Source organism: Hipposideros armiger, unplaced genomic scaffold, assembly GCF_001890085.2.
Source record: "Hipposideros armiger isolate ML-2016 unplaced genomic scaffold, ASM189008v1 scaffold_41, whole genome shotgun sequence".
Lineage (NCBI taxonomy): Eukaryota > Metazoa > Chordata > Mammalia > Chiroptera > Hipposideridae > Hipposideros > Hipposideros armiger.
Genome location: NW_017731391.1, coordinates 3254904 through 3279805, shown reverse-complemented (window position 1 = coordinate 3279805; position 24902 = coordinate 3254904). Strand labels below are relative to the sequence as shown.

Genomic DNA, 24902 nt, shown 5'->3' with positions numbered 1-24902 from the left:
CCCCCAGCAGGGGCCGGGCACCTCGGCCGCTCGGGCCGCGGCGGCGGGGACCATGCCGAGGAAAGTCTCCTGAGCCCGGCAACTTCGGCCCCTCCCCGCCCCCACTCGGGCTGCCCTCCGCGCGGCCCTGCCCATGTGCAGCCGGCCGGCCGGGCTCTCCTCCTCGCAGGCGGATGGGTGACCTTTTCCTGGCACGGGCAGGCTGTGCGAGGCGGCGGTGCAGGCGATGAAGAAGAAGCAGCAGCAGCATCCCGGCGGCGGCGCGGATCCCTGGCCCCATGGGGCCCCTCTGGGGGGCGCCCCTGCCGGCCTGGGCGGCTGGAAGCGCCGGGTCTCCCAGCTGCCGTTTTTGCGCTTCTCCCTCCGGGACTACGGTTTCTGCATGGCCACCCTGCTGGTCTTCTGCCTGGGCTCGCTCTTCTATCAGCTCAGCGGGGGACCCCCTCGCTTCCTGCTCGACCTGCGGCAGTATTTGGGTAAGGAAGGGAGGCAGGCGCGAGGGCGGCGCCGGCCGCGCAAAGTTGTGCCGGGGGAGGCGGGGGAGTGGGGGCGCGCCGGGGACTTCGGGTTGCCACGCCCGCGGGTCGCTGCCCCGAGGCTCCCGAGGTGGGACGTCCGCGAGCATGGGTGCTGCGGCCCGGGGCGCCTGCCACCTCCTGCGCGACAGTCCGCCTGCACAGAGGCGGGGGCGCCGCTGGGTTGACGGGCCCGACAGGTACCCCGGGGCGGGGCACTGCATACCTTCCCCGCCTCCGCCGCCCCATCTGGAGCGGAGTGCAGGCGTGTGTGGGCGAGTGGGTGTATATTCAGGCCTGACTGTGTGGGGAGAGGCGAGGAGAAGGGACAGCCCCTCCCTGGCATCGTAGTGACCAAAGTCCTGTCCTGTTCAACGATCCGAGTCGTGACGGGTGGGTTGAGCGCCTCTCCACTGTCGGTTCGGCGAATTCTGTCCCCGCAACTTTCTCTCCGGCCGCGGGCCCGGGTGACCCAGGGGCAGTTTTCAGGCTCCGCGCTGTCTCTGAGCTGGCTTGTCCTTTGGCAGCCCCTGCTCACTCCGTGGCCCGCAGCGAGCCGGACGTGGGGAGCTGGCTGCGCCGGGAGGTCTGGGGCTGTCCGAGGGCACGGGTCAGCCTGGCCAGCCGTGTCACCTGCTTTGGCTGGACGATCCTCTGCGCTGTGTATGTCTCAAGCCAGAACTTGTGTGTGTGTGTGTGTGTGTGTGTGTGTGTGTGTGTGTGATGGGGTGGGGGTGGGGGTGTGTTTGGTTTATTAGGAACGAGGCCCCCTATTTTTAGCAAAGGTAAGGAAGAGGTTGTAACCGAGAGAGAAAAGAGCGGCTCCAAAGGGAGGGCGTGACCCGCAGCTCCCTGTCCCGGCGCGGGAAGCGCACGCCCAGGTCCCCGCACGACGCTGGCTCGCGCGCCCTGGCAACGCAGGATGCAAATCTCTCACAAGTCTGTGGCCAGAAGAAGTCTTTCGGGGAAGCGGTAGAGGTTGGGAGGGGTCCAGCTTCTTGCAGACTTTCAAGGTGATAACCAAAGCCACCCGACAAACATCCGGCATCTGCCTGACGCGAGCGGGTGCGCAAAGGGAAGCCGCTGAAGCGCTGGACCCATCATGGGCCAAAAGACGCCAGCTGGCTGGAGGCTGCCACACGGACCCACCAAAGTCCCTTCGGCTCAGAAGTCACAAGGCTCCATATCACACCGTTTTTGAAGGGAAGAAAGCCACTTCAGCAAAGTGACACATGTGTTAGAGCATTTTGAAATGTAAACGCAGATAAAATAATGCTCTGTCCATGTAGAAAAGCTCAGATTTTAAAAGTAACTCTTCTATTTCTGTAGAAACTTTGGGGAACTATTATGGTTTTGTAAGATGCTTTAGGGAAAATATTGTCCAGGTAGATTTCCAAAGTACAATCTTGAGCATCTTTTCTTTTTCTTTCTTTCCTTCTTTTTTTTTTTTTTTGAGGATTTGGGATAATATGCATGTTTACTAAGGAGTCAAATCTCTTTTTTCCCTCAGTTGTGTATTTTGGAGTCTCATAGCTTTATAGGTTTTCTGACACCTGCTAATGCCACAAAGGTAACTATATTTTTACTACCACCAACAATCACTGTTAACTGGCTTTGGGAAATAAATGCTTTTGAATCTCGGGTCTTTTTCCATAAAATCTGATAATGAATTCTTTGTAGCAATTCCTTTTAAGTAAACTATGGAGACCAATAGTGTAGGGAAAATACAGTGGACAAGGAAGGGAGACGTCTGTGTTTAGTGTCCTCAAGAACACTTGGCTTTGGGGAGGGTACTCAAACTTCATGGGCCTCATTTTTTTTTTATGGGTAAAATTAGGGGCCAAACTAGATTTTCTTAAACTTCCACTCAGCTCCTAATATGTCATGGTCTGATACTCGTTTTGGGGATGGCAAAATCTGGGAGGAGCAAAGGCACTACTGAGGGTGAGATCAAGAAACTTCAATATCTATCACATTTGCCTTTTGAAAATTCAGCCAAATACATGTATCCAGAATTTAGTGCTTTCATCATACATTTCAAAAAATGAGGCCTGATAAATTCGGAGGCTCAGTTGGCAGAAGGGTGAATTCACAGCACTCACTCGGGGAACTAGGAAGAACTAAAGGATTGGACATTGCTCCTGTTAGTAACTGATCATTAAATTTCTGACTGACATGATGGGTTAAACAAATGACACCACTGTGAACTGAAAACAGGACACCCTTGTCCAAATTTGGTCCCTGTTGTTTTGTTACATAAATATAATGATTTTGGGGAGAAGTGGGATTGTGATCTTTAAGAAGGTCTAAAATACGCCCTTAATAATATAAGGCCAAGGTAGCTACAGAATTACTTTCCCCTTGTTTCCTCCATTCTATTATTTTAGTGTCTGTCAAAACAGAATTTGTGGTTAAAAACACATCCTCTCAATTTGCCTCGTTAGCCAATTTTGGAGGCAAGTATTGTTCTTAAATATAAATTCATGTAAAGTCAAAATTTTCTAAATCAAAATAATATTTATAACAAACATTTTTCTTGACAGGGTATTATTTTAATAGCCTTGTGTGTAATGTTATACACCTGACACATAGTAGCTACTCAATAACTATTTGTTGAAGTAATAACCGAACCTATTGTATCAAAATAGGTAGTATGCTGTTTAAGATCTTGAATATTGAATATACGCATAGGAAAGCCAAGAGATGTGACTATTTGCAAGAAAAGCTAACATTATTGTGTATGTGCCAGTCCGTGCAGGTGCAGGATGAAATTGTATCGGCACAGTAATATTATAGGTAGGTTCCACTGTTATTTCCATTTTCAGTATGGGAGAAATGAGGGCAAAGAGATTTGCGGACTTGCAGAAGGACACACAGCAAAACCTGAACTTGAATATGTCTGATTCAGGTACTCCCTGTATAGTACCGATGGGCAGTTTAAGAGAGAAGATGGAAATATACCCAAGATGTAAGTGGTGACTAAACGAGCTGACTGATTAAAAATGATCATCTTTATTTCCACAATTTCACTTTCTTTTTCTTGATACTTTTACTCTGAATATCTTGAGGGGTCAGCAGAGAAGAGAAATAATTCAAGAAGCTGGTGTGCTCAAACTCTGCCTTCCTGTATTAATCTCTGCAATGTTGCTTTCCATGTGCTAGGGAATGCCACACTGCAGAGCCACAGAACTGGAGGTGATAGGAATGGGGTCTTAAATTCCTGATCTGCTTTCTTTCCCCAGCAGGTGTTCTTTGTCTAGGCTAGTGGTCCTCTAAGTGTGGTCCCTGGGCCTGCAGCATCTGCCTCACCTGGGAGCTTGTTACAAATGCACTTTCCCAGGTCTCATCCCAGATCCACTGCATTATAAAATCTGGGTGTGGGACTCAGCATTCTGTGTTTTAGCAAGTCTTCCAGGTTGCTGGCTCAAGTTGGAGAACCATTGTTCTAGAGCAACACATTGCTTTCAGGAAGCTTACTAAGTATTGGAGAGGAAGAGAGGAGAGAGGAGAGGGGAGAGGGGAGAGGGGAGAGAGGAGAGGGGAGAGGGGAGAGGGGAGAGGAGAGAGGAGAGAGGAGAGAGGAGAGGGGAGAGGGGAGAGGGGAGAGGAGAGAGGAGAGAGGAGAGAGGAGAGAGGAGAGAGGAGAGAGGAGAGGGGGGGGAGGGAGAGGGAGAGGGAGAGGGAGAATATATAAAGCATTTTAAAGGTGATATACATGGTTTCATTTTTAAAATTTCAACTTTTAAAACTGCCTCCGCTTTGCTGCTTAAGCCCCATTGTTTTGAGGGAAAGACCAGCCAATAGCTGCAGCCCCAGCTGGCTTGAGGCTTTCTGAGGTTAGGAGATGCAGGGAATGGGGTGAAGCGGGCAACCAGAAAGCATGCTGTCAGGAAGGAAGGAAAAAGAGTCTGTAGTGATGCTCTCTCTTCCCACAGGAGCCGGGGTCAGACTGCCCCTTCTTTCTAGTCAGTTTGGGGAAAGGCAAATCCTGTTCTCCTTAAAGATACCTTTGCTGCAACAAATTTGAAAAATGGAAAGTAAGTTGGAGGGAGTAAGCAGGGATAACGGTTGTCTTGAATTTTTCCTTCTTTGGATTGGATGAAGGGAGGAGAACACAAGCTTACAATGGGGTAAATAAATGAATATAGCAAATGCTATCCTTACCCTTGGAGACCATAGTCTTTTCAATTCAGTGAAATTTCATATTTTTTGAAACGGCATTCAGACTTTGATTTTCTAAGGAAAACAAACAAAAATCCAATAAAATCCCTCCCCATAAATTAGGTTATGGTGCAGCCTCTGCCAGTTGTCTCATTACTTATGAGTTGTGGAAATATCAAAAACTTGGAATAACACCCGTTGCATTGATGTAAACTGAATACGCCAGATGGCTTACTACTGATCTTGTACAACCATCAAACTCTAAGGATTTATCATCAAGCCTTGGATATATGATTTAGCCTTTATGGCAACTAAATTTGTTGGATTGATCTCAAATCGATATGCTTTCCTTTCCATTTTTAATTTATACTACTTTAAATGGATATATACTACTTTCGTTTTCAGAATTGCCAATCTTTATATATATTTAAAATGAGCCTGACAGTTTTGAGTCAAAAAAAGAGAGAGAAAAAGATGTAACTTTATCGAGTTTAAAATTCTCTAAGTTTAAATGAATTTAAAGGAAAATGTGAAAATAGATACCCAGATCTGTTACAAAATAGTTTCTCTAAACCTTAAAAGCCAAATTTAATTTTTCTTCTGTACATCACGTATGGTTTATATATAGTACTCCAGGCCCAAGACAGCCATCTAGGAAATGAATGCATAATATATGATGTTATCAATAGAAATTGTTGACATAAAAAGAAAATGACATTCTTGTTCATAGCTGCAAATTTATCTTATGGGGTTGGATGGGGACACAGTAGCACTGTATTAGAGGAAGAACAGAAAATGGAATTGCACTGTGGCAGTCTGTTCCATAAACACATAGAATGAATGGTGAAAAGCATTCTGCCTTGTAAACTATTTTTAATGTAGACTAGTCTCAGTATGAATTGTTTAAAAATACATATAAATATGTACTATCTGGATACTGTCTTTTTTCATATTCCCTGTCTCCAAGCCAGGTTTAAAACACTAGTTGGTTTTGTATTTGAGAAACTAGAATAAAAGTGGTCAAGGTTTTTGAGTCCCAAGAGAAATAATATCTTTTGCTTGCCCAAAGAGAAGCTTGTAGGAGCACAGACAGTAGCTTGCCTCCCCTGCAGCTGTACTCCAGGGAAGGACAATGGTAAGGAATCTTATTTTGGTGGATTGTAGCCACTAGAATTATTAGGAGTTATAACTTGCCTTTTTTTTGGGGGGGGGGAGAAGTAAGACTTGATCACAAAATAAATTTTGTCTAACCTGTATTTATTTTTATTATAGAAACTCAACTTTAAGCAAACAGCGATCTATATAAATCCTTTTGTTTATCAGAAATGGGGACAGAAACACTAATCTTTCACCAAAAATTCCTATTTGCAGAAGTCAAAAGTACAGTTTTTGTTCATAAAAAGTACAATTATTCTTCATGAAAATTGCAAATGAAGCACATTTCAGTGTATGCCATTAATTTCTAACCAGCTTTACTGAGATATAATCCACAGACCTCATAATTCGCCCATTTAAAGTTTCAGTTGCTTAGTAGTTTTCAATAGGTTTCTTTTTAGTACAGACACTAGTAAGTGCAACCATTGCTATAGTCAATTTTAGAACATTTTCATCATCACAGAGAAACCCAGGACCCTTTAGCTATCACTTCACTATTCTTCTTTCCTGACTCCGCCTCAATGGTTACTAATCTAGTTTCTGTCTCTACAGATTTGCCTATTCTGGACATTTCATAGACATGGAATCATATAATACATGGTCTTTTGGGATTCGCTTCTTTCCCTTAGCATATTGCTTTCAAGATTCATCCATGCCGTAGCATGTATCAGTACTTTATTATTTTAATGACTGAATAGTAGTCCATCGTATGAATTTTATTTATTGATTCATCCATTGATGGATGTTTCTCTCTTTTGGCTATTGTGAGTAGTGCTACCAGGAACATCTACTCGTATGTACAAGCTTTGAGTTTGAACACCCATTTTCTGTTCTTTGGGGTATATACCTAGTGGAATAGCGGGGCCACATGGTAATTCTGTGTTTACCTTAGGAGGCGCTGCCAAGCTGTTTTCCACAGTGGCCACACCATTGTGCATCCCACCAGCAATGTATGAGTGCTCTACGCCCTCACCAACACTTGTTTTTTTCCATTCTTTTGATTATAGCCATCCTAATGGGTGTGAGTGGTATCTTATTGTGGTTTTGTTTTGCATTTCCCTAATGGTTACTGATGTTTAGCGTCTTTCCATGTGCTTGTTGACCATTTGTATATTACCTTCTTTGGAAAAATGTCTATTTACATTCTTTGCCCATTTTTGAGTTGGGTTGTTGTCTTCTTTTTTGAGTTTTAAGTGTTCTTTATATATTCTGGATACCAGGCCCTTATTAGATATGTGATTTTGCTACTTATTTTGAAGGTGCAAATAATGATATTGGTTGAAACACAATATTGTTATGTATTGTTTTCTAGATCATAGGTATGCAGCTTCTCAAGGAGCAAGAAATTCATTTTATACTTTAGTTACTTTCAAAGTGCTAAGTACAGTGCCTGGCTATATAGTAAAACCTAAGTAAAATTCTAACAAATGATTGAAAACAAGGACCTCTTCAAAAGAACCTTGGGGGTCTTTTTTGCAGTTATAGATTACTTCAACTTTGGTTGTCTGCAATTAGCTCTAACGTGTGATAATTCATGGATAACTAGCATTTATCTATTTTGCAGATGTCACCAAGATCACTGCGACTTGGATGTGGAATATGAGCACAGCCAATTGTGAACAGGAGATTAGGGTGCGATGGATGGGAGTATTTTGTCTTTGTATTTGCTCCCTAGAATGGAGCTGATGAGCTCAGCGGGGAAAACATTTGGGTACATTATGTTCCTTCAACAATGTATGAAAGGCTACCAAGGAAATCTTGAGCATTCTCCTAAAATTGGAATTCATATGCAGCTCATTTTTTATTCACATTGTGGTATAATATACAGGAGAAATATATAGGAATAATATTTCCTATACATAAGCGTATGTTCCTCTTTAGGAACGTAACTTATGAATTTTAGGAAGAAATGTTGATTTACCAAAAGGGTTAGAACTTCTTAGTAGGTTTTAGAAATATATATTATCAAAGTAGGCAGCTTTAAAATAAGGACAATCAGTTCTAGGACGCCTGGTAGAGAGCTTCAATTTGAATAATTTGGAACTCTCATATTAAAAATTACCAAGGAGCCACCTAGCTGTTTAGTGTTCAGAGTATGCTGTGCTTCTTGGTCTGTCTCTGGTTTTATATCAGTTTTATCTAAAATTTCCCAAAGATAGCCACCAGCTCATTTTTCTTGTCTCTCTGCCTGCCTTTTGCTTCTGCTGTTGCCTCTGTGTTCATGGTTTCGGAAGCTCAAATTCTAGCAATGATCTCTGAACTCCTGAAGTATTTATTTCATGATCACTCTTGAAGTTTTGACATTGTACCTTGCATTGTGGTAATTTGTGGACAAGCCCCTTGAAAGGAGAAAGCTTCTTCAGTGCTTCCCATCTCTACTCTGACACCTCTCCTGGGTGCTCTGCACAGGCCTGCAGGAAGCATCTGTTGATTCAATATATTCTTTGCTAAGCAGACTGTTCTTTGCTAGGGTTCCTGAGCCTGTTTTGTTTGGTCACTTTTTTAAGTAGAGAACGTAGGAAGGGGTGCCAAGAAAGACTCGAACTCAGTTGATGTCGACAGCCCATCCCTCCCAGGCTGTTTGAAGCGTATGCTCCAAGCAAAGGCCTTAAAACCACCATGACATATAGTTTTATAAACATTACCTTCTGTGCACAGGGATCATTGTCCACCTCTTACCTGTAGGCATTTGGAAGTAGATTTGTAAGGCCCTCCCTGTGACTAAGAATACCTGAGATTAACCTAGACATTTGGCTGCAAACAACTAGAATCTACACTTCTTGTTTCTCATCATTTTCCCAAACCCAATTGTTTGGGGAGTTTGCAGTATAGCCGTTTATTTCTCTCTTTAGGTCACTGTCTTCCTTAGGTAGCAATTTGTGTTAAATTAGCTAGTACATTTCAGGCATGACTTTGAGTCTTTAAGGAGACGGGGCCATAAGATAATGTGGTTTTCGAAATAGTGACTGACTGGATTTTAACCTAGAACCAGAAAATGATGAACTATAAAATTAGGGCTCAATGCACAAACCCATTCACTCTTGTTAGATGAAAGAAGTAACCTTAAGTCATGGCTTCGATTAAGACATTCTTACTTCATTCATCATAGGTGATTTAAATAAATATGTACCTTTAACAATACTGCATTTCTGGAAACACCATTGATTTTTTTTTTCTAGTTCAGTGAGTATGACTTTTATTGTCATCATGAAAATAAAAATGAAAGTATTCTAAAACATATAAATTCCTTTGTTCAATCACTCAGCAAATATTCATTGAAGGCCTACTGTGGGCCAGAAGCATCACACATTAGAAAGAATATGTTTTAAAGCAGAGATCTGGATGTGAATCACTGTGCTACCGCTTATTAGCTGGGAGTACTTGGGCAAGTTTCTTGACTTCTCTGAACCTCAGGTGTTTTGATCTATCTGATGGGATTAATAATGGTTGTTTATAGGGTACTCCTGTAACCCAAGGCCGAGCATTTGAACTGCACAAATGTCAGTTTTATCACCTTACTCTGCTTCTCTCAGACTCTCCTTTTGGTACACACACATGTGCATGTGCACACACACGTGTGCACACAGATGGACACTAGTGGTGCATGTAAATTCACTCATGGCTTGGCTTCCAGTTGAAAGAAACATTCTAACCAAAAAAGAGGAAGTTACTGAACTAGTATTTTGGGGGCTTATCTTGTCACCCTCACCCTCGGATTGGCAGGGGCTCTTCAACAGCTGACAAGCCCCGGTCTATTGCCCTGTTAATTATATACACACAAACCTTCCTGCTTCTTATCCTCTCTTCCACTTCCTGGAAACAGTCTTTAAAGAAAGCATTCTTTGCACAGCCTGCCTTCCTCTGTTTCAAATTTATCCACACATTTTTTTCCTGCATTCACAAAATAAAAATAGTTGTGCCGAGGGAGTGTGGTGCAGCTCACTGTCTGGGAGGATCACCAACTGTTCTGGGGCTGGACTAGTGATTGAAAAGTCACACCCTTTCCCACAATCATAATGCCAGGCATGCACGGCGACTGCCATATATGATGGAATGACCGTGCCTGGTAGTAGGGCCACTTTCTCCTCTCTGCTTCCATTGGAAGTCAGGGCAACAGCAATGAACCAACCAAAGCAGGGGCTCCTGGGTTTGCCCAGAGGCTGGTGAACACGCTTCTCTTTCCAATTCTCCACTTCTTCATGTTGCCTTGACCTGCTCAGCCTCTGAGGGGTGTTGGGGCAAGGGAGACCCACAAGGCCGTTGCCATCCAGTGTAGCTGGTTACCCGAGTCCTTGAGAAGTTGAAAGCAAATGTGATTTTACATTATTTAATAGAAAGTTAAATGTTGTCCAGGAAAACCGTGACTTTGCAAGTCTAGCACAGAACTTCTTGCTTCGACATGAAGATTATTTGACATGAATGCTTTCCCACTGGGTAAGCAGAACTGTCAGGTAGCGATGTGCAGGTTGATGGAAGGGACACTGGACTTGGGTCTGGAAGGAGCCCCCAAATAGTTCAGTGGTCAGTGCTGTTAAGTCACATGAGCCTGTTAGGCTTAAGTTTCTTCACCTCTAAAATGAAGAAACCTGATTAGATCTACGATTCTCAGCTGTTTTTCTTTCCTAGCACCCACATCAGCAGTAACGTTTCCAATATGGTCTTGATGGTCTAAGAGTAAGTACGTCCCAGTGGCCAGGAGAGGAAGACGGGGCTGGTTTGGAGGTTCTTTAAAGAAATTCTTTGGGTGATTTTTGTATGCAGCCCCAGGAATCGTGTCTCTTTTCTCTTTAGAATCACTGAATTAGGTGCTTTCTAAGGTCCCATCTATTTTTAAAATCATGTGTCCAAAGAGATAAGAAGCCGTTTAATTGTAGCAACTGAAAATATAAGGCTATTTCCTTTAGAGACAAATGCTTATTTAAAAGATTGCAGGAGTCAAGTGGCTTAGGCAAGTAAAATACACAAAAACATTTTAGGCCATCATTTTCAAAGTCTTAATCATAGTTGTTATTTTGTTTTGTTTTCTTTTCCCAACATCACCCATTTGCCCTAGCCTATCTGGGCAATAAGGGGATAATGTTGCTCTGGCAATTGTGGGAAGCACACTGTCCCTAGGACGGCAGAGAGAGGAGGCAGAGGAAGAGATGGCTTTTCAGAATTCAGAGTCTAACAGTGTGATCAGAAAGAAGAAGGAAAACAAGCAGAAATAAGAAATGTGTGTTGTTCAAGAAGGCCTCTCACAACCCGGGCCCAGCTGTCTGCCACTGATCTTGCCATCCCTTGGTGGACAGCTCCAAGGGCTGAGGGGGTTCTTCACAGCGTGGCAAGCTACTTCCCTGTAGCTTCCAGCTGCTTCTGCTAGTTCTTCTGGGAGCTACGTAGACTTGTCTATTGAATGTCCTTGTCTTTCAAAGAATTGGTGATATGAAGATGACTATCATGTCCACCCACTCCCACACACATAAATCTTGTCCACATAGGTCTATTTTCCAGTAGTTCCTCATCTGAAGTCACTTTCAGACACAGAAGGCACAAACCACAAAGGAAACAAAAGGACATTAAAGGAAAATGTTCTGGACAGTAACATCCCCTAAACAAAGCAGAAAGACTCAGATTGGGGACAGATGTTTCTTTAGGAAGTGGGATTAAGATGCAGATGGATCAGTAAGCCAATAAGAAAGGATAATTCACGGGATAAACGCTCAAAGAATAGGAGCAGGCAATTCACAGAAGAGGAAACATGGTGGCCAATTAGCATAGGAAAAGATGAAATGATTTTCGTTCCCAAATACATCTTATCACTTTCCTCTGTCTATATGGCCCTTCACTGGCCAGTAGAAATGAGGAATTTGCCAATTCCCTCCGAACCTATTTTGTGGAGAGGAGTCACTATCAGAAGTGACTGTCTTGGAGACTGTTGTTTTAGAGTGACTGTAAGCCCATCCACCACTGTTCTGTAGTTACGAAAGGTGAGTGGAGCTGGGGCCAGCTCTCTGGAGCCATCTCAGGTCCTAACTACAAAATCTTGCTGAGTTCTTGGGGCCACATTTGTGTTGGGTGGTCTGACCACCGAGAGGCCCTTCTCAACGCTCAGAGCCACAGCCAGCAATTACGCTCAGTTAACAGCACATAGCCCCCTGCCTTTTGCTCTGCTTCCCTCCATCACCGAGACTGCTGAGTCTGTGAGAAGCACAGGACGGAAGGAACTGACGTGGTGCTTAGACTGTAGCATCTTATCTTGCCTGGGAGTATTTTCTCAACATCCGAGAAAACATGGAACTGACTCATCTGGTTGGAGTTTTACAAAAATGTGATTGCAGATTTCTTGTGATTTCATTCTGCTTTGGTGTCAAAATTCATCCGACGACAAAAAATGTGTGTGAAATCACATTCAGATTTAGACACTTCAAGAGGAAGTTATTTTTACCACAGTGGGAAGAAAACAGAAAGTGATGACTGGCAGAGAGGCCACAGCAGGGCTGAGGAAAAAGGTGGGGCGTCTGAGCAGTTGGGGCTTGGACATGCTCGCATGTCCCGTCTTGCCAGGCTGGCCTGGGGATTGTGGTGTGGTCCCCTTAGCTGGCAGGTCGAGTGAGGCGTTCCGGTCTGGAAGACCTGCCCGGAGGAGAAGAATGTTGCCATTACCTCTGGGTGTCATGCCAGTTTCGGCAGCGTGGGGTTAACATTGGTTACTCCTGAAAATGTGTGTTGTGCTTTCCACAGGAATCACTCTCTGACTGAGATCTGCGGATTTCACGGGCATGAAAATGGAGGAAAGGGTTCTGGAAAGCTGCATAACTATAAAAACCAAATGGCGCAGTGTCTTTGTTTTGCTTTAGCAGATGACAGGACAGAGGCCGGAGTATTTTCTATGCTGTGCTTTTCCCCACCCAGGAGACTGCCCTTGCTTGCTTGCCCAGCAGAGATTCAAGGCCCCACAGAGTCGGCAGTGGTTGTGGCTCTGTCCTTCTCGCCCTGCTGCGAGATGAAGCAGTTCCGAGAAATTAAAGGGAGGGAGTAGGAAGTATTTGTTAGCACCTGTAACCTCTGTCTTTTTATTGCCCTTTTCACCCGGGCAAAGGATCTCTAGAGCTACCATTTAGTGATGATATTTTGAGTCTCGAGTTTTGTAGCTTGATGGTGAGCTTTTCAAATGCATTTGGACAATACTTTCTTCAAGTCTTCTTGTGTTTCTCATGGCGGGGAGAGGCCTGTAGGCTCTATGTGCTTGCGTCTTGAAATGCCCATAGTTACAATGGTGTCACTCTATTTCTGACCTGCGCTCTGGCTTAGAGAATGGATGTATGGGTATGTTGTTAAGTGCTAGGTAGGGAAAACATTCTTGAACATAAACTTTGATTTCCGGAAGGGCTTTTATCTTTGTGTTTCATTTCTTTTATGGCATAATGCATTGCTGTTTCAAAATATAGCGCCCTTTCGCCAGCTTTTTCCTGGCCACCTTGTCGGAATGATAGGCGACCTTTTGTTAATTTCAGAGTAAGTCTTGCCCACAAGGCTTACACTTCATTGAAGTTTCACATCAATGAGACACAGGATCAGAGAACATATGTTTTCCTATTGCTTTCATATGCCTACCCTCCTGCACATGTGGCTTGGCAGTCATCCTCTCTTTCTATCTCTTCCATCGATTCAGGTTCATTCCTTCAACAAATGTTAAATGTTCATCAAAGCTGGTTATGTGCTGGGTGCTAGAGATAGCATGACTTAATCTATAATTTTTTATTTGGTTGTGACTTATAACATTTTAGCTTTCAGTTTTTCTATACCAGCTCATCTCAAACTTTAATGTGCATTCAGATCACCTCGGGATTTGTTAAACTGTAGATTCCAGTGCGGTAGGTTTGAGATGGGTGGGGCCTGAGAATCTGCAATTCCAACAAGCTCCCAGGTGTTACTAGCACCCCCTTGGAGGACCACAGTCTGAGTAGCAAAGGTCTATACTGTAGCATTTCTGGGAAGTAATACTTGTAAACAGACAAGTAAGTCGGGATTTAGCCCAGCGCATTAAAGATCTGTGCTATTAAACATTTTATCCATTTATTTTTAATTGAATTTTAATTTGCCAATTTGTTTGAATTTAAGAACATTAGATTTTTCTTAAGTGAGAATCACACAGTTGCCCGATTCAAGTTTAAAAGCGCTTATATATTCTTTTTATTAATTTCTGCAGTCCACAGTATTGAAATGCAGGCTGTTTGTAAATTTGTGAACATACATATTTTGATCTAATGTCAAGCTCATTAGTAAGCACAGGAAGTAAAACAACTGATCTTGGGTGTGAAGTTTCCTCAGATAATTATTGCAGATTCTGCACTGTTTTACATTTTGATGTTGAGGTATAGTATCAAAATTCATTGCCAAGTGTCCCTATTAGCCTGGTACTCCAGGTAAATATTTTTTTTTTTTATGGTCAGAGCAAATAATTGGGTGCACATAGAGCAAATAATTAAAATGACTTGGTGTAATGCTTTAAAAACACAATTTTAAGAAATAATGAAAACCATTAAAGCATGCTCATTATAGAAGGCTTGGAAAATAGAGAAAAGCACAAAGAAGAAAGTAAAAAGCATGTCAATTCCCTTATAACTGCTTTGCTTTGGTTATATGCTTCTCCCTCCACTCTGCAGTATCACAAATGTCACTCCATGTCTTTACATGTTTTTCTTCATTGGTTTTCTTTTTTTTGTTGTTGTTGTTTATAAAGATTTTATTGGGGATTTAGGGAAGGGGAACAGTGTTGGGGAATTGGGGAAGGGGAACAGCCAAGTTGTTGTCCTTCAATCTTAGTTGTGGAGGGTGCAGCTAGCTCAGCTCCAAGTCCAGTCGCCATCTGGCTGCCCGTCGGCAGCTCCTGGAAGCTCAGATCAAGGTCCTGTGTTCAATCTTAGTTGCGGGGGTACATAGTCCACCATCCCATGCGGGAGTGGAACTGGCAACCTTGTTGTTAGAAGCACGTGCTGTCACCAGCTGAGCCATCCTGTCACCTGTTGGCAGCTCAGTGGCAGCTCAGCTTGGGTGCAGCTCACTGGCCTATGTGGGAATCGAACCAGCAACCCTGTTGCTCAGAGCTCGTGCTCTTAACCAACTGAGCCACTCGGCCGGCCCCTAAATTGGTTTTCTTGGTGGCATAGTATCTTGTGAAAGTACAATCATTCCTTTAGCAAGGACTTTTTGATATTTAGCTCATTTACAGTTTTTCATGATTCTGCATAAAACTGTGATGGACCTTGTTAAATTTTTGCATACTTCTCTACTTTGCTGGGGTAAATTCTTGGACTTGGAATGACTGGGTTAAAGTGTGTACCCGTCTTTAAATTGCTTTTAGTACTAATTGCCATATGTTTTGGTGTATTTCACCTGCAGTCTATAACCTGTTTAGTTCATACCCTAATAAGCACTGGAAATAATCTTATAAAACTCCTCCCCACACATTCAATTGATAACAAATGATATTCTTATGTCCTAATTTGCATTTATTTGCATATATTGAAATTGAACAATTTGACTATGTTTTTATAAGACATCTTTTTTTTTTTAATTGGAATTATAGCTTTGCCCTGTCCCTTTTTTTTCTTTATAAGTGTGTTCTTTCATCATCTATTGATGGGCATTTAGGTTGCTTCTATATCTTGTCTATTATAAATAGCACTTTAGTGAACATAGGGGTGCATATATATGTTTGAGTTAGTGTTTTGAATTTCTTTTTTTTTTTAAGATTTTTATTGGGGAATTGGGGGGATGGGAACAGTGCTGGGGAATTGGGGGAAGGGGAACAGACAAGTTGCTGTCCTTTTGTTCTTCAGTCTAGTTGTGGAGGACGTTGCTTCACTGGCCCAAGTTGGCACCATCATTGCGCTCTTCCTAGACGAGGCAGATCAGTCACCGGCTTCTGGACGGCCGCTCACGCTGGCTGCTGGCTACACACGGTAGCCCATGGCAACCCACTGCCACAGGGGCTGCAGCCTACACCGTTGCCGGCAACTCACAGCAGCCCAGCTCCAGGTTGAGCTGTTGTTCAGCATCTTAGCTGTGGAGGGCAGTGTCACTGGCCCTCATATGTGGGATCTGAACCGGGGCCCTCTGGCATCCCAAGCCAGTTCTTAACCATCGCGCCACTCGGCCGGCCCTTGAATTTCTTTGGAAAATACCCAGAAGTGGAATTGCTGGATCATAAGTTAATTTTATTTTAAAATTTTTGAGGAACCTTCATACTCTTATCCATAGTGGCTGCACTGACTTGCAATCCCACCAACAGTGCACGAAGGTTCCCTCTTCTCCAATCCTCACCAACACTTGTTGTATGTTGATTTATTGATGATAGCCATTCTGACAGGTGTGAGGTGGTAGCTCATTGTGGTTTTTATTTGCATTTCTCTGATGATTAGTGACATTGAGCATCTTTTCATATGTCTATTAGCTATCTCTATGTCCTTTTTGGAGAACTGTCTATTTAGGTCCTCTGCTCATTTTTAATTGGATTTTTTTTATGTTGAGTTGTATGAGTTCTTTACAAATTTTGTATATTAACCCCTTATCAGATGTATCATTGGCATATGTCTTCTCCCATTCTGTAGGTTGTCTTTTCATTTTATTGTTGATTTCCTGTGCTGTGCAAAAACATTTTAATGTGATATATTCCCATTTGTTTATTTTTTTCTTTTGTTTCCCTTGCCCACTGAGATATATCAGAAAAAATATTACTAAGAGCAATGTCAGAGAGCTTACTGCTTATGTTTCCTTCTAGGGGTTTTATGGTTTCGGGCCTTACATTTAAGTCTTTAATTCATTTTGAGTTTATTCTTGTATATGGCATAAGAAGGTGGTCCAGTTTCATTTTTTTGCATGTATCTGTCCAGTTTTCTCAATACCATTTATTGAATAGACTGTCTTTACCCAACTCTATATTCTTGCCTCCTTTGTCATAAATTAAATGACCATATAGCTGTGAGTTTATTTGTGGGCTCTCTATTCTGTTCCATTGATCTATGTGTCTGTTTTTATGTCAGTACCATTGCTGTTTTGATTGCTATAGCCTTGTTGTATAGTTTAATATTGGTAGCATGATATTTCCAGCTTTGTTCTTCTTTCTTAGGATTGCCGTGGCTATTTGGGTTCTTTTGTGGTTCCATATAAATTTTAGGATTATTTGTTCTATAATAGTTCTGTAAAAAAATGCCACTCGTATTTTGATAGGAATTTTATTGAGTCTATAGATTACTTTGGGTAGTATGGACATTTTGACCATGTTAATTCTTGCTATGCATGAGCACAGTATGTGTTTCCATTTATTTTTATCTTTCTTGATTTCTTTCTTTAATGTGTTATAATTTTCCAAGTACAAGTCTCCAACCTCTTTGGTTAAATTTATTCCTAGGTTTTTGTTTTTGTTTTGATACAATAGTAAATGGGATTGTTTTCTTAATTTCTCTTTCTGATAATTTGTTATTGGTATATAAAAATGCAACCAATTTCTGAATATTAATTTTGTATGCTGTTACTTTACTGAATTAATTGATCAGCTTTAATAGTTTTTTGATGGAATCTTTAGGGTTCTCTCTATATAGTATCATGTCATCTGCAAACAATAGTTTTACTTCTTCCTTTCCAATTTGGATGCCTTTTATTTCTTTTTCTTACTTGATTGCTGTTGCTAGGACTTCTAATACTATGTTGAATAAAAATGGTGAAAGTGGACATCCTTATCTTCTTCCTGATCTTAAGGAAAATGCTTTTAGCATTTTCCCTATTGAGTCCGATGTTATCTGTGGGTTTTTCATATATGGTCTTCATTACGTTGAGATATGTTCCTTCTATTCTGACTTTGCTGAGAGTTTTTATCATAAATGGATGCTGGATTTTGTCAAACACTTTTTCTGCATCTATTGATATGATAATATGATTTTTTATCTTTCACTTTACTTAGGTGGTGTATCAATGAATTGTTTTGTGGATATTGAATCAAACTTGCATCCCAAGAATAAATACTACTTGATCATGGTGTATAACCTTTTTAATTTATTGCTGGATTTGGTTTGCTAATATTTTGTTAGGTACTTATTGATTTTTGTAGAAGAACCTCCCTTGATAATGTAAATTAAATTTTAGTCTATTCGATGTTTTTATTCCTTCCTTATTCTCCTAGAGGGCTAAAGATTCTGTGTGTGTGTCCTAAGACCTTTCACTGCCTCACTTTAAGTTGTGAGTTTAATGATTTAAAGTTTTGAAACATTTATCCTGTGATCATTTGATAAGATTTTAATTTTTAAATATTTTCTCAAAATTGAGTGTGCTGAACACATAAAGCTTTTCATAAGAGTTGCTAGTCTAGTCTCTAATACAGACATATAAATTCATTATTTTCATGCATATATTTGTGGTAACAAAAACTCATCCACATACCTTGGGGAGCACAAGGGAGAGAGAGAGTTAGAACAAGAGGGCTTCATGAAGAGGTGACTGTTGAGCTGGGTGTCGAAGCATAAATAAAAGTTTGCTGGGCAGAGCTGTGGGAAAAAGTCATTGCAAACAGAATGAACAGTACTTGTAAAGGCAAGCCAGTGGGGAAAATGGTGGCACCTTTGGGTACACCAGGCATTATAGGGTGGCTGATGAGAGACTGTGGGAAGAGGGCGGGAAGTGGGTGGGAGAGTTGCTGCAAGGTAGGCTCCTAATATAAAAGGGTAGATCACGAAGGAACTTGTATGCAATGGGGAAACCACCGAACATTTTCAGACCACAGAGTGATCGCAGATTTGTTATTCATGAAGATAACTCTGAAAACAGAAAGCCATGGAAGAGCCTAAGCAGGTGTCTGAAATGGTCTTCAGATGTGAACAGCGAGTTCATAAAGTATTTGCAGAGGTGTTATTACACTTGCTTCTGTCCTCTCCTGCGTGGTGGGTGTTCAGTTCGCTTTGCAGATGAGGAGCCTGAGTCCAGAGATGTTTGAAGGGCCCTGAGCTGCTCAGCTGACAGAGTGGGGAAAGGAGGAATTCTGTATCCAGTCCAGGCCTTCTCAGGCCCAAGTGGTCTTTTCCTTTTCACCCCAGGCCATACAAAAATATATTTCTACAAAAGTCCTGAAGTATTTTTCTAACTCTTTTACCGAGAACTCTCCAAGTAGTTTCATCTTGATAAAGAAAGTTTGACAAGAAAACCAACTTAACTCTTATCCTGAAGGTGTTTATTTAGTATAATGTAGTCATGTCGATTCGCCTCCTTGCTGACATTTTCCTGTTATGATAACATACTACAAGCTGATGGTTTATTTTCTTTGATTAACTAAAATGGGGGGAGGGGGAGGGAATCCCCACTGCATTTTTATTAGGATAGGATATAACATATCCTGAATTGATGATTCATTTATTACTTTGATCATGCCATTTTGTCATAGATTAAGTTGGCATTTAGGGTATGATTTCTTGTTGTTTTAAAAATGACTGTTCACTGAGGATGACAGCTTTGCTGTCTCGGTAGCTTTATGGAAGATTTCTTTAGAAGTGCCTCCGCTTATATCTTACCTAAGTCCCATATGCTGGGGCTGTGGATCTTGTATTCTGAGTGTAGCTTTTCCTAAAGCAGTTCAGCCCTCCCAACCTGCTGGAAGACATCCATCCTTATCTCTAATGCCACTTGCTCTGGGAGATTTAAAGCGAAATGGTCTAATCATTTTGTTTTGGTTTTGTTTTATTTTTAACCAGCAACAGGTTTCCAAATCTCCGATTTTGTTAAAACACAATGGGAGGAGATGGGTCGCAGCCACAAACAAATTGAACTGTGCTAAGATTGGTGTGGATGGGCAGGTAGCCTATTTGACCAGCTGAATTTCAGGAAATCTTTTTAAAGAAGGGATGAAGGGAAAAAACACTCAGGTGGGTGCTCCAACATGAGTGAGCCTGTCTGAACTTGCCTAGGGTCTGGCATTTTTTGGATTCTATATGTTTATTAAAGTAATTATAACATATATCCAGAGTGAGAGAGTTTTTGTAGCTATACATTAAATATATATCTGAGTTTTTTGCAGACCAAGGCAAAAGGGAATAAAACGTGTTATGTCATCATTATCTAATATAAGAAACATACCTGTTCATTGAGAAAGAACAGCCTGTCTTTTCTTACCTCTAAATTATAGGAGAAGTTTATTTGAGCTTAGAGTATTATAAAGGACAGTAACTTCTGCAGTTTTGTTTTTTTTTCCCACAGAGGATAACATGTTTTCATGAGGCTGGGCCATACATTGGCCCTTTATAAAAGTGAAAAGCATAATATTAAGTCGCAGCTCAGCGACGGCATTTTCCTGGAAGTTGAGCTGTTGCAGTTTGGGTGTTCTTGCTTTTTAGTGGGTTTATGTGTTCAAAAACTGGGTATTGAGCACGGCCCTGATTGTTTCTCTGAAGTATCCGTTTCTTCAGCTTTATTTTCTGGCAGGAACAGGAAAGCAGTCAGTTGAATGTTGTTAAGTGCTGAGGTGTAGAAATTCAGTGTGGCTGAGTGAGTGTGCTTGTTGCGACGGGATGACTAAGCAGCGGGAGTGATGTTCACCTTTCCAGGTTGGGCAGGCCGCTTGGGGTCTGCTGGGCCTGGTGGAGGCCCGGGCTTGGATGAGGTCCTCCTGGATCTCAGCATGTTTTTTCTAATCAGCAAGACGTGGGCTCTGGCAGCCGAGCTTGGGCCAGAATCTTTCTCAGAGGGAGAAATTCTGAATAAACATAATTTGAATGCCTTAACAGCTGACTTCTTACAGGACTTTTATCAGAAAGCATCTAACATGTTTTCACTACCTGTGAGAGAATAGAACTTATTTTACTGGCTTTTCTCTTCAACAGCTTTCAAAATGATTGTTTTTAGTATTGACCCCTTTTTCCAATTCAGCAAACTTTTGCAGTCTTGCCATATTTTAGGCACTCTTGGGTATATGAACTTGCAAAAATATATGAAGAACTTAAAAAAAAATCATAGAAAATAAAGGCTATAATATGGCCTTTATTTAAATAGGTAGGTTATAATATGGGACTTAAATTTCTTTCCACATCTTTTAATTTCACCTAAATTTATTTGAACAGAAAATGGCCTTTTTTTTTCATGTTTGGAATAGGATGACATGCATAAATTAAGAGTCTAATTTATTTTTCAAGTGTAAATGAGGTAAATGGAAACACCAGGAGACTGTCTCTCTCTCTCTCTCTCTCTCTCTCTCTCTCTCCTCTCTCTCTCTCTCTCTCATATTTTTAGTACACTGAAGTGGTAAATATTCAAGTCTTTTTCTCCTGGTGTCATTTTTTTAAATTTTTTTATTTTTACAGTACATCCGCATTTTTCTCTTGTTATTTTTTGAAAGGGACACTGTAAGGGACAGAGTGGTGAAATCGCACCAATGCCAGGTGTCAGGTTCTGGGGCATCTCAGAATCGGGTTTTTGTGTACCTTTGGGCACTGTGCACACAAAGACTTTTCAGGCGGAATTGAGCCGGGATTGTTGGAAAGAGTCAAGTTCTCAGTCAACTGCCCGGTTAGTCCCTTCTAAAACTGATCTCCCTGAGAACTTGTCATGCTGGCTCGTGTTTCCCCCCAGCTCTCCCCGAACGCCTTTCCCGCACTTTGCAGAGTTTTACCTGAATCTTAGCCTGCTGGTGTCAAACACCTCCAGGTGCTAACGGAAGAATTCAAAAGGCTGGTGTTGCGAAAGTGCGTGACTCCTGATGGTAACAGAGGTTTTTGCAAGTCAGGTTGTTTCAGTTCTTTGCTTTCAACCCAAAGTGAAGGAGTTCAAGTTAAATCAAGTTATTCAAGGAAGCAAGTTATCTCTTCAGGTAGATGATCAACAGATCGCTACAGGATTTAGAAAGACGTTAAGACAACGTGAGTGACATCTCAGTAACATAACTGCCTCGATTCCCATCTACTAATTTATGTGAACAAGGTTTCACAGTGTCCATATTTTTTTAAATGAAAAGTAAGAATAAAATTGAAATAAGTAAAATTCAGTTATACATGTTAAGTAGTTAAACAACACAGCCCTGTTCATCTTATTAATTGGTGTATTTTCAATCATTTACTTTTGCTTTTTAATAATTTGTGAAATTTGGAAATCTTTGTTGTTTGATCACTTATGAACCAATGGTAATTTTAATAGTAAATCAATTCAAAATATATATTTTAAACTCTTAGAGCTTTATGTATGGTCACAGGAAAGTTTTAAAAATGAATTTTAATTTACACACACATTTTTGTTGTACAAAATAGAATAGAGTGATCAACATGTTCTCAAACAAAAAAAATATGTTCTGTTAAAACAAGAGTCTGTAGAGGAAATGGACTGAAAATACAAGGTACTGGGAAAAATGCATAAATGCAAGACAAGCCTGTTGATTCCTCCCTCCACCCCTTCCTTCCTTTATAATGGACTCACCTCTAACAAGGATTTTCCCATAATACACCTGTGTTATCCTCGTCCACCCTCTCCTGCTCTTCCCCGCTACCTGAGGTAACTGGTGTTCTCAATCTTGTATTTACCGCGAGCTTTTGTGGGGCTTGAATATTCTACATACTTGAAAGCTTTCTTTAGGAAAAAGAATAAATAATTATGAGTTAAAAGCCCAGCCAGTGCCCTGTCACCCAATGTGAGAGGGTGTAAGAAGAAGGCAAGTTAGAGTGGAAAGACACAGTGGTCTTAATTGATTGCAGTTAAATAGCTTACCTTTGCAGATTTTGTAAAAAACTAAGTGCGTTAGTAAGTTTATTTGTGTAAGTAAGGGCTCCTGAGGTTTAAGCTTCAGTAATTTCACTGTGAAATCTACCTGTCTCTCTGTGTGTGTGTATATTCTGGTTATTTGCATAAAAATGATATATTTGTTTTATTTCAAAATACTGGTATATATCTTGTTGGAAATTACACCTCTTGCAGCTTTTTAAACATATGATGAAAAATTCTGGATGTTGATTTAAAATGTGCTAGGACATATAAGTTCCTCAAAATTCTTATGAGTTTATGTGAGCACAAAGGTTTGATGACCATCATGGTAGAGAATAGTCCTTGCTGTTTTCACACTTGAAATTCTGTTGAGAGAGCACATAGTGGACCTTCATGGGTGGAAATGAACCCTACGGTGTGTGTTCAGGGGTTTCTGAATGGAGGAAACTGTCCCGGTCATCAGTGCCTATTACCAAGCCTTGGTACCTGAGAGCATGGCTGCACATTGACAGATGTCCTTGCCAGGGAGGCATGGGAAGCCAGTTTCTGCCATGCACCTTCCCCTCCCTGTCCTTACTGTTCCTGTGCTCCCCTTCACTCCCCAAGCTGTCATTGTTCTAAGTTACACCTTTGATTAAGCATGAAAAAACTTAAATGATGCAAGTTTCTATCTGCAAGGTTGTTTGATCTCATTTGGAGCATTTTAATGCTGAGCCCTTCCAAACTTGACATTCTCACACTCATCTCTTCATTTAGCAAATAGAAAGTAATTTGGTTGCCAGTTTCTTAGAGGCGGCAGGGATTATAAATAGCACGTCATTTCTTTGTTCATTGTCACAGTAAAAGTCGTGTTCCCTTTAGGTGGTGGTGGTGGTAGGCGGATTTTAACTTGATCCTACCAGCATTTATTGGATGGTATTTCACTGTGCCATGCACCTTATTTCAATTATGTTTGTAAATTCTTTGATGACAAGGCAGGGACTATGCCTTGCACATCTTTTTTGATTCGTCACAGCATCTGGTGCCATATTAGTACTTAGCAGAGAAAATGTAATCCAGATAGATTTAAATAGGAGTGTTGTTGAATTGAAAGTGTATTCATTTATGGAAAAAATATTTCTTGAACACCTACTATGTGCCAGGGGGCTTCAAAAGGCTGCTAGTCTGGTGAAGAAAATTCTAAGGTGAATCAATTGCCTACTCTGGGCTCAGTCACTATGTCATTTATTTTATTTGATTGTTACAGAATCCTAAATTATTAGTACTCCAGTTTCCTAATGGACAAGCTGAGGCTCAGAGATGTTAACCAATTTGCTGGGTAAGTGGAGATGTAGGGTTTGAACTGAGGCAGTGTTACTCCAGACCACTCACCACTCTGTTGTCAGTCCTTGGCAGTGAAGGTAGTTGGCCATAGTTTTAACCTTATTGGAAAAGAATCCCAAATGTGGGAGCTATTTTTTATGATGTCACAAGTTATTATCTCAATTTGATAAAAAATGAATTTTACACTCGGAGTGCTCAGAGAACAAGACATATATCTTTAATAGTCTTTTTTTAACCTGGAGGAACTCTGAGCTGAAAAGTTTCTTCCCCCCCCCCTATTATTACATCTAAAAATGAATAATTTATAGTATTATCAAATATCCAGTGTTCGAATTTTCTGATTGTCTTAAGAATCTTTTTTTAATTTAATTTTATTTATTTTTTAAATTAGTTTCAGGTGTACAACACAATGCAATAGTTATACTTTTTTTAAAAGTTTCTCATTTATACTTTATTTTTCACATGTTTTCAAGGACATGTGAATTTTAGAAAACGGTGCTTTTTTTCTTTTGGCTGAATTATAGGGCAAATTTACTTCCTATCAAAGAAACAGACAAAAAATGACAGATTATCTTTAAACCCCAGTTTGATGCTACTCTGGGCTTGAGCAGTTATGACATTTACATGCTTTTTGGTTCTCATTCAGGCATTTAGTGAAACTTCTTCCAAATTTTTTAAGTATATGACCGTTAGCTTACATTTTCCAACGTGTTCAACGCTTTTCTCAGCAAAAGTGCTTGTGGCAGATTTTTGAGGGTGGGAATGTGGTCAGTGACCTAATGGGGAATCACAGGGACTTGGAAATAGAGCTGTTTTATTGTAATGAGCCAGTTTGGTGCAGAATCATCTAATTCTTCTCTGCACGTGGTTAGTTTTAAAGTGAAACTTAAAGTTGAATGAGATATAGCTGTTGGAGTTCAGCATTTTGAAAAGAGGTAAAGGGACATACTTGTAATCAAAGGTTGTGTAAAACCTTAGTTATCTGCAGTGCCAGCTCCACGTAACAAAGTTTTCTAGAAAGTGAAGATTTGCACCTAT

At 41.1% G+C, this 24902-nt stretch overlaps 1 protein-coding gene across 1 annotated transcript in view; it reads left to right on the top strand.

Moving 5' to 3' along the window:
- Positions 1-6: 6 nt before the first annotated feature.
- The window catches only part of UST (uronyl 2-sulfotransferase), a 289355-nt gene continuing 264459 nt past the window's right edge, over positions 7-24902 (top strand). The window contains exon 1 of the mRNA XM_019638972.1: positions 7-476. Within this exon, the coding sequence (XP_019494517.1) occupies positions 227-476 (250 nt within the window). The 5' untranslated portion in view covers positions 7-226. The remainder of the gene's footprint in view (positions 477-24902) is intronic.